Genomic DNA, 10,912 nt, shown 5'->3' with positions numbered 1-10,912 from the left:
ATTAGTTATGTCCCTAGACTGACTCTTAATAAACCAAATCTTATTTAAACTTGGCACTTGATTTTAATAGTGTTCTGCCGAAATGAGCCATATAATGATCCTTTAAATGGAGTTGACCTTTTCAATTCAGTCAACATGATGATTTATTGTTACAAGCTGTTTATGCTTAATAGTAGTCAGATACCACAGATGTTACACTTTGATGAAAAAAATCTCTTTACCCAGCCAGCAAGTTGTTATAATAATGAAATGAAACAAACGATGCAATTTGGAATTATATTTCTTTTGTGGTAGAACCATATACTGATGTTTTGCATTTACTTGAGAAAATTTTCAAAATTATTCATTTTGGCTGAATAAAACAACATCATACTTGCCCTTCTTAATATTTCAGTAATTTAACACAACCAAATTTTCAAACTGCACATTTTGTTTTTGGTTTGTTTTAAAATGTTACATCAGCATGACTTTGCAAAATTGCACTTTTTGGTACAAAAACATTTGGTGATTGCTAAGTAGATAGCCAATTAGGCAATATATTTTTAAAATTGTTAAATTTTTTTATAAAATGGGTATCTTAAATCTAGTATTTTCTTAATGAACTTGAAAATGCTAAACAAAAATGTCCCCCTTTTTACATTTATATAACCCTTTATTGTTGTGCAAAGACAATAAACTGTAACACATCACGAAGTCATAAACAACACATCAGCCACATAAAATTACACTTGTTAAAATTCTCTATTTACAAATTGGGAAATCAAACCAACATTAAAACTTAATGTTGTACATTGCCAATCATTGTCTTTACAGCTTGTAACCGTTCTGTAAATTTGTTCAGTGCCTTCGTTTTGCAGTTTCATGCAATGCCAGCAACTGTAAAATAATGTGTAACTTTTTACACAATGTTTCATAAAATCAAACCAATGGTACTTTTGAAAAGTGGAAATATTTGATTTAGTTGAACTCATAATAAAAATCATCTTTCAGAGAACCTGCTCTGAATTTTCTGTGATTATGATGCAAATACTGCACTACTAAATAGACTTCATGAAAAGCAATAAAGCACAGTCTCATTCGTCCTATGTTTATCTGTGTTCATATGCTAATGCTGGCTAATTACTGAGTCTAATGAATGGTACCTAGTACAAATTATGGTTTCACAGCAGCCTGGCTCTGTAACCATTAATATGAACTGTTGAGAAGTGGCTCAATATCCTGTACAAAATTAGGCTTGAGGTCTATTCAATAGTGTTGAATGCCTATACAAAGTGTATTGTTGTTCAGAGCAAACTCATGTAGAATGTACATGTAGGCCTCTAAGATCCCAAAGAGTCCCCATAATCGTCTTGTATTGTGAAAGATCTACAAGTGGATGTTAACCACCACCATCATCACTCTGTCCAGGCAGTCAGTGTATCCCCATTTGGGGTATTTTTTAGGTTTTATGTCTAACTCCTCATGAACTCTGAGCAGGCTCCCCTGGTGGTCCAGGTAATCCACGTAGCCCCGGTGGTCCAACAGGGCCTTGTACTCCTAGTTGTCCAGGAGGTCCATGTACCCCTGGCAGTCCAGCTTGCCCTCGGATACCTGCAGGTCCTTTGAGGCCAGGAATTCCATCTTTCCCAGGAGCCCCCATATCACCCTTCTGTCCCTTTTCACCACGAGGCCCTGGTGGCCCTAAAGACCCCTTTTCTCCTTTAAATCCTGGCCCACCTTTCATCCCAGAAGATCCTTGTACACCTGGATCACCCTTAATTCCCACAGCGCCCTTAAGTCCTTGAGGTCCACGATTCCCTGCTAGTCCCCTGTCTCCTTTCGATCCAAATATACCTACAGATCCTTTGGCTCCTGTTTCTCCCCTGTTTCCTTTTGGACCTGGTGGACCAGGAAGACCTATATAGAATCCAGAAAAAAGACACTTAAATAACATTCAAGCAAACCTGTTTTTATAGACACAACAACAGGTCTTCAAATTCGGCCCTAGAGGACCACTGTCCAGCAGAGGTTATGGCCCCAACTCTAAGTTAATCAACGTCTTCAGAATTTGATCAGAGTTGGAGTAATTCTCTTCAGTTCAGTGACCCTACAGGGCTGAGTTTGAGGATCTTAGCACTAAAAATAGACAACAACCTTTCAGAATAGTGAAATTCTGGATCAGTTTTTCATGACTGGTGTCTACCAGCTTCATCTCCTCGACCACCATTGATAGGTTCCTCACATCAGCATCTAGGCGTACATTCAGCATCATGTACTGCATTCTCAGAGTGTCAGCAAGGTGAAGGAGAAGCAAGACTGTGTTGTTCAGGTTCTGCAAATCTTCTGTGTGACTGTTTAGCCTGGATTGGCAAGAGGAACTCTCTTGGTTGATATATTGGTACATGCTCCGAACATGGCTGACGGTTGCTTTGAAGCTGGAAGAGAGTGTGTCAATCTCCATTTCAATGGACTTCATTCTCGCATCCAAAGTCACAAATCGTTCCCCGGTCCGGTTCTCGTAGTACTTGGCATGATACTGGTGGTCATGCATGTTCTCCTCATGTTCATCAATGTAAGACGAAACATTATCCAGTTGCATCTGGAGGTTCATGACTTGCAGAGTGAGGTCATGCACCATCTCTGAACTCATGCTAATACGCTGGTGAGTGGCAGAGACACCATTCTGAACAGCCCTGACAGTCTGCATGGTTACACTGGCATTGGACTTCAGAGCACTTAAAACTCTACTGTAGTTCTGCCAGTCTGCTGTTATTTTTTGAAGCACCAAGGTCTCCTCCTCTGCCTTTCTCTGAAGAGCACCTATCCACAACGCACTAAGGGCGACAGTAGTGTTGACTTGTTGCATTGTAGCCTTCAAATCATACTGATCCTCAACAAGGGTTTTCATGCCCTGATCAGTTTCATTGATGACAACCTGCCAGCCAGTTACCTGATCCAGGTACTGGCCAAGAGACTGGTTTATTCGTTTGATGATAATTCCAAAGGACTGGAGGTCTCTAGTCATTCTGTTGCTGGATTGCGTAAGAGTTTGCTGAGATTGGGTTGCCTGGTCCAACTGCTGCTTTTGAGTGAGTACTATCTTCTGGATCTCCTCATACTCTTTCTTCAGTTTGGCAATCTCCTCTTGGTATTGCACAACATCTAAGCAGTTGGAATAGTTGTTTACAGCATTGATATCTGCAATACAACCACCAAACCGTGAGTCTCTTGTACCACTGACACAAAATATACTGTAAATTGCATGAAAAAGCAGGTTTGTTTTAACAGACTAAGCACTCTGTGTGCACAGCTGTTTTGTAGGACATTATTTTGGTAATAAATAATTTTTCATGAGTTTTTACTCTCTGAGGGGTTCACCGACCACAGGAAGTGAACCGAGAGCTTAGACAAACAAATTAGATAAATCTAGCAGGCCTATTTTAAACAGAAGCAACTGTGTGAGAACATGTTTTTTTCTTTTTGCATTTAAATTTTCTTTTGTATATCATTGTTTTTATTGTTAACTAAACTACTAAAATAGCTTTTTGGTAATTGAAACAAAGCCTAGATTAAAATATTAGATAAAAAAGTTAAAAAAAAGTTAACTGTTGCCTTGTCAGCCAACTGAAATAAGTGTAAGTACTACAAATAACTGAAATAAAATCAATTAAAGCTACTTAGAAATATATTATGAAAACTGAAAATATAAAAGTAATAGCCAATTCAGAATGTAAAAATACAAATTCAAAAATGAGAATTTTTACCTTTTATGCTTTCTTGTACCTTTGAGATCTGTTTGCGGTAAAATGTCTCCTCTTCAGATAAGGTGTCAACTCTCCTGAAAACTGATAAGATTTAATAATATTAAAACCATTATTTTAGAAACTTATGTGACGTGAAATAAGCAAGCAAAATTTAAAAAATCCACATCTGATACAAATTTTTAAACATGTGTAATTGCATAATATTGTTGGATAACAGCAAACCCGGTATAAAGGAATAGTTGAAAAATGATAATTACCCCATAATTTACTCACCCCCAAGCCATCCTAGGTGTATATGACTTTCTTCTTTCAGACAAACACAGAGTTTTAAAAAATTATCCTGGCTCTTCCAAGCTTGTTAATGTTGGTGGATTATTATTTTGAAGCTCCATAAAAAGGTATATATCTGCCTCAAAACTAACCTATACACCTGTGGGGGGTTCCCCCTGTCTACACATAGATTTAAACTTACACTATTTCTTACACTATTGGAACTGGTAAAGTATAATGGAACCTGGCAGATGCAATTTATATTCCAGCTGTATGAAAGCATGTCACCTGCTGTATTTTAAAAGGAAATTGCTTATTTTTTTAAATCACTAAACAGGATACTTGTTACTTAATCTACTTGCCTTTTGCAACATTCAGATTAACTTCCTACATCAAATTCCTTAACATAGCAGTATGCCTATTACACACATACTTGTTATACAACAACATATTTGAGGAGTTACAACAATATGAAACAGATGTTTATTTGGCATCACTCTGAAATATATAGTAGTTAGGCTTGTTTTTCCTCAAATGAAACCATCATTGTATATTTGTCATTCTTATTGAATTGATTTGCCACAGTTTAGCTATTTGTGGGCTGACAGGAAAGTAGTACAACTGGCCAGCTTGACAATCCTCATGAAAAAGCTCTTGTTGAATCCCCATTGCATTTACAACTTGGGTTTGTTGTTGTATACTTGTGTACGGTGAAATATATTGTAGGTATGATTCATAGTCCTTTCACTATTGTCTTTCGTGCTTTCATGCTTGTTAGTGGGGTAAAGGATTCAGATTTGGCATCTAACATCACACAAGATGTGTGATTTATTGTGTGGAAGAGGTTTTGGCTTACTTCTAACTATTAAATTTGGAAATTGTTCACTTTGAGCATTATACCGATTTAAAAACCCACAATGCATGTTGTAACAATGTGTATGAAGGATGAAAAATTAGGGTGTCCTACATTCCATTTTCTGGCCTATAACTGGGCCCCCCAGCAGTGTGTCTTTTTTATGAGAAAATGCTGATTGCTGATTCATAAAGTATTTATGATTATCTCTCAAACTTGTTTGCTCACTTTGGTGTCATTTTGAAGAATGATGAACAGACATGGCTGTGCCTTGAAAACTTACCAAGGGATGCCAGCACAGCCACTGCAATGATGAGCAAAGCTAAAAAACCATAGAGCATTTTGACAGCTAGCTGAAGAGAATGTGTCTGCTGACATTTCATACATCCTCCTCTTGCTCTTCCTGTGGACACAAAAAGACAATCAGTTTTTATAAAGACACCTGGTATTCCTGCTAGACGTGAACCTTATCGTAAACGAACTATTATATCCTAACTGGTATGTAAAAAATTGCCAAAATCAACATTATGGCTAACATTTCAACAGAGCTTGCAAATTCTCTAAATAAAGCTTTTCTAAATGCTGTCAGGAACTGAACATTTAAAACAGATGTACAATAAACACTTTAGACATCAGACCATTGCAAAACAAATTTCAGGCACAATTTTCAAATTTGTCAAAACAGTCAGCTTACTGTCTAACTCTCTTTTACAGACTCTTTCTTTTGCACTCCGTCATGCCTCATTAATAAGCAGAGCAATAATCTTTAAGAAAGATGAATTTTTCTAACCTCTCAAGGGAGGAATTTCCTCTTCTTCTGCAGTTAAGTCCTCCTCTACAAAGAGAGATTGCACAAAACATGAATAAGTCACAGCTTTACAATTAATAACATCGTACTTGAAAGTAATCATAATTCTGTTAAATCATTGTTCATCGTATTGGCAAATCAAACACAGTTTCCCTTGAGACTAATCATCTACCTCCTGCACAGAACAAAAACACCGTACCATCATAATTTCAGCATGTCAGGTCTAAAACCTTAATTGCAGGAACACATATTTGGTTTTATAAGTCTATATGAAGAGGGCTTAAATGAAACTGAACAAAAAAAACTCCACATACCACTAAAAAGCTGGTTCTCGTAGCCACTATAGCTATCTGCAAAAGAGGAAAAAAGCAGCAGGGTTGATATATGTATTTGCAAATTAAGGTCAATAGATCGAAACATAAACTTATTATGGGAATAACACACACACACTCTTGCTTTATCACCAGAAGCATAAATCAAAAGAGTTGAAATTCCATAAGGCCTGCTTGCTAGCACTCAGTCTTAAAACAAAAACCAGTCAACTTGGACCGATTCTAGATGAGGTCACTGCTGGAAAGAATCTTATATTAGTACAATTACACAAAATTGGTGAGGGAAGTGTTTTTACTAAATTTGATTGGATCTTTTGGAGGATTTGTTCCTCATGGGTGGAATAAAATAGCCTGGGAATATTTTGTATGTCAGAGATGCTCTTGAAATATGCCAAAATGGGCCCTTTTAAGTTTAGAAGCCCATGTTAAGTTTGTTTTTAATGGCATACTAGATTTCCTTTATTTATTTAAATATGTTTTATTTGTTCCATTTCATAATGTTTTTATTAAACATTTTTTTTTATTTAAATGCAGACACATTCACAAATGACTTTTTTTAAGTTAATTGCTTTGGATGGGAAAAACCACAGCTGTTTTGGCCATGAACCACAAAAATAAAACGGTGTGTGGTGCCGGACATAGCTAAAAATAGAATAGATGATAAATTTTAGAACATCTGGAAAAACATCATTAGCAGAAACTTAGCTGGGGTTTTTTTTTTCTTATTGCAGCCACCCATGACAGTCAGTAAACTAAACAGCTGATTACTACCTGCTGAAAAACAATCAAAATACATGAGGTGCTTCAAGTGAGGAAAGAAATGAGAATTTATGCTATATTCATAAACAAGGAACAAAAGTATAAGAGTCTCATAACTATATCATGAGGATCTTATGTGAGTATCAGTGTCATTTTACGTGGTCTCCAAGACCATCTATATCCCTCAAAGTTTACTTTGGAAAGAAGGAATACATGTGAACAAGTGTGGGCATTTTAAAGAAGCCTCTAATCTACCATGCTTTGGATAGTCACAGTCTCACTGAAGACAAGCAAGGGTCTGCTGAAAATTGGTCTTTTAGAAATATTAAAATGTGGCATTGCATTCCTGGCCGGGAAGAAAGGACACAAGTTATGGTGACACAACATCTCTGCAGCTGCAGGGCACTGGATTGGTACTGGAGGTAAAGAGTTGCTTCTGGAGGTATGCCAGTTGTCACTGCCAATGCTGTTAAACATCAACCTGTTTTCTCTTTATAGGACACTACTGTTCAGCAAGCACTTTTACAATAACATCCCTAGACAACACAGTCTCAGGGAGTTCGCACCTGCTTCATTTTCCATTTGTTTTAATTCTTGGGCCTGTATTTTTCAAACCCCTGGCACATCTTGGAGCCACGCTTTGCATGCCAGACCTGCTAAGCTCATGTGAAACTGTTGCTGCTCAAGCCGCTGAGGTCAGGTCTACCGGAGCCAGAGTGCTAGAAGGGGCAAAAGCTTGATGAAGGAGAAAGCGGATAGACTTTACATTTCCCCACCAGTCGTGGCTACACAGGTGGCTCGAGCAGACGCAACCTTGGGTCTTGTGGTAGTGTGAGTGTTGCCAGCAGTACAGAGGAAAAGGAGGGGACCCTTCAGTCTGGTCTGGATGTCTGCATTCCCTTTGAAAACATCGCTTACAAGGACGCCAAGAGCCTTCAAAAAGCAATATGGCTGGGTCAACAGAAGTAAACTTAAAAAGTAAAAAAGTTAATGAAAGAGGCAGGATTTTTAATTAGTTTGCTGGGTCATTCAGGGACCTGGAGGAAATGGAAAGTTTCTATATTTGGTTGGAAGTCTAGAAGGATAGGAGGAATATGCCAGTGTTTATAAAGGGTGGGCACTCGCAATCTGCGCACTTTCAAAATTGAGTTTGCCTGATGTAAGGTTTAAACAAGCAGGAAATCTTCAGTTTACATGTTATACAACAATATGGTGCTTAAAGGTGGCCATGTCTGCTGTTTGCTCTCTAGATCAACAGCAGATCTTGATCATGGACGCTGTTTAAGGTAGCATTAGAGGAATATCATCAGTTATCTCAGGTGTACATAAGTAAATCATACCACTTGGGAAGATATTGTACAGTATGTACACAACCAGCTATGCAAACAATATCTGTTCCTTACCCAGACATTAAAGGCTAAAATTTCATTCTAGGTCTTTGAAAACACTGTGAGAATAACTAAAACCATATGACTCACTCAGTGGAAGCATGTAAATAACAGGTCGGAGAAAATTATATATGGTCAGTGGCCAGTACAAAGTCTTGGTCATCAAGATGTACCAAGATACTCATAACCCATCAAGATTTGGTTGTCAACATATTTATGTGATTTGTTATGAGGCATCCATCAGCTCATCCTCTTTTCCAGAAAACCAGCAAGAAAGACAAATATTTAATACAATACAAGAGTGGAGAACCCTTTGGAGAACAATGATTATGATATCTCCTTTCAGAACTTCAAATAGTTTGTGGTTAATCTATTCAGCACTTTCTACCCTGGCTAAAGATTTCAGAGGATTCTCCTAATCCTTGCAATGGAAAGCTACTTGAGTGAGGTGTTCTCGGGTAACTTCCGGGGCTTTGATGTCCTAAAGAACGAATTGGTGTGTTCTGCATGATCTCTAAACTGTGGGTTCAGGAGGTTGCCCAGTGCCTTTAAATGGATACCCTTTACTGAAAAGCACCAAAACAGGAAACATCCAGTAATACTGGTATTATATGACCAGATGAATGCAGCGGGTATAAAACATCTGACAGAAATGCCTGAAACTAGAGATGGGAAGCAGAGGCAGAGGGCAGGGTCTTTCCAAACCACAGAAACCCAACCACAACTAATAAAGACAAGTGTCTTTACGGTTCTGGTTGATGTATAACTGCTTTACACGCATTTGAAAAAGTATGAGCAGTTCTTCCCTAAAGTTCAACTGTAGAGTTCAATGGAGAGTAATTGAAAACATTCATACTGTATATTATAGTTCACAAAAACAAAAGAATTGAAAACTGGAGGTGAATCTCACCTCTCTTTATTCCGATCTTTAGATAACAACATGTTTACAGTCACACATGGGTTGACTTAATTGCAAAAGTACAGGTTCTTGGATGTTTTACAGCTTGTTTTCTGAAGCCAAACTTTTTTTTAAGACAACCCCATTAGACTGTAAAAAAACAGTTTTTTTACCATTAAACAGGCCCTTATGTTTTCAACTCTAAGCAAATATGAAGTGCAAGTGTGTTTCATTATATTTGATACACTTCAATTAAATGTAATTAAGATTTAGAAGAGCTTATCTGCCTATTATGAATAGATGCATCGCTCAGGGAAAACAGCTGAAGGGAATGTATGTATGTGTGTGGTTAACACTGGTTCCACACCTGCTGCCCACAACGAGAAAGAACAACTCCCCACATATCCCTCACCGCATGAGGAATGCATTAGGAGCCATGTTCTTTTACGAGTTTCTGGATTATGCATTAAAAGAGTGAAAAAATGACCTTTATCTTGGATATCTTGGTTTGCTATAAATTGAGGATCCTACCAAAGGATGTAGATCCATATGTTCTGTTTCCCTTCAAAAAGAACTCACTTTTTGAAAATGCAAATTAGTCATTGTTGACTAAAACCAAGTACTGCCCCAAACAGTGTGGGTTATCCATCTAAAAATTCAAGCAAGGTGGTGTCAAGCTGAGAGTGATGAAGGCATGATGTATTCTGCATTCAAATGAACAGAAAAACAAACTCGCATCCAATATCAACAGGTCCCTGCTTTCTTTAGACCTCGAAGCTGCGGTTTTTAATGTGTGCTGACAGCACGCTCATGTTTACAATGATTTTCTCACATTAAGTAAAAAAACATAACACATTTGTCAGTTGGAATCAATAAAAAGTAACATTGCTTACCTTTCATGTTGATTCTGTAAAGTCACTTCGGTCAGTTTACTGTGGTAAAGATGACTGCGCAGACCAAATATATTTCACCTGTTTGATTGCTTAAACTTGAGATGTATTTCAATGACTCATTAGAATCCAGAGCATCAACCAAAAAGCATACTGGTTTCTTTACACAAGGTAAAGCACCAAATCTGCAGAGTTATCCAATGTTGAAAACCCCTGTGGGTTCAGCTGGTGTGTCAAAAATACCCCTCTAGAACATGCTGCCTCTTTGCTACAGAACCAGAGGAAAGTAATACCTTGGACAGTAACCATGTGCTGCTTTGAGAAACATGCTGGAGAGAGGGAGAGATTGTTTCTATGTGGAAAAGGGAGGGAATGGATGAGGGGAGAAGGAGGAGAAAAGGAGGAGGTGGGACACGGTGCATGTGCTTCAGTGAGTCAGTTCTGAGCACTGGCCTAATTGCTAACAAATGTCTGGTATTGGAGCAACAGGCACCTTTATCTTCTCTGTCCTCTGTTGCTGGAGATTTACACATTATGTTTGCCATATGGAACAAAAAAGAACATGGTGTTCCTCAACAGTCAGTTTGTTGTGAGGAGAGATAAACATTATTGTGTTAGGGTTTTTTTTTTTGTAAATGCAAAGTGCAGCTTCATACTTTTTCAATTAAAGTGAGTAGATTATCTAAAACACCATTTTGTTCCATTTAACAACAGGATTCAGTTCGAAGTCAAGTGATACAGGCTAAGATATCTTTGGTATTTCTGCTGTAATGATAAAGCTTCTTGTTTTCAAACTGGGAGTATTAATATTTCAACCATGATTTACTTAGCAATTCCAGAAGTTACAAGAATTGCATGTTCTTAAGTTTAAGTTTAATCAGAGGTTGATTATTTTATTAATCATAAATTATTAATTATTAATTTAAATACTTTAAAGTCATCTGCATCCCCCATTAAATTATTTGCACACC

At 37.5% G+C, this 10,912-nt stretch overlaps 1 protein-coding gene across 1 annotated transcript; it reads right to left on the bottom strand.

The window, feature by feature from the left end:
- Window positions 1-262: 262 nt before the first annotated feature.
- On the bottom strand, window positions 263-10,304 carry scara3 (scavenger receptor class A, member 3). The gene is made up of 7 exons (XM_043220206.1): window positions 9,945-10,304; window positions 5,989-6,024; window positions 5,657-5,701; window positions 5,150-5,269; window positions 3,744-3,824; window positions 2,134-3,177; window positions 263-1,896 (listed from the first exon to the last, which is right to left on the bottom strand). Exons 1-7 carry the CDS (start codon window positions 9,949-9,951, stop codon window positions 1,460-1,462), a joined length of 1,770 nt encoding a protein of 589 aa, XP_043076141.1. The 5' UTR covers window positions 9,952-10,304; the 3' UTR covers window positions 263-1,459.
- Window positions 10,305-10,912: the final 608 nt, after the last annotated feature.

This window comes from Puntigrus tetrazona, chromosome 20 (genome assembly GCF_018831695.1).
Source record: "Puntigrus tetrazona isolate hp1 chromosome 20, ASM1883169v1, whole genome shotgun sequence".
NCBI lineage: Eukaryota > Metazoa > Chordata > Actinopteri > Cypriniformes > Cyprinidae > Puntigrus > Puntigrus tetrazona.
Note: the sequence above shows the minus strand (reverse complement) of the source record. Positions and strands in the feature narration are given on the sequence as shown.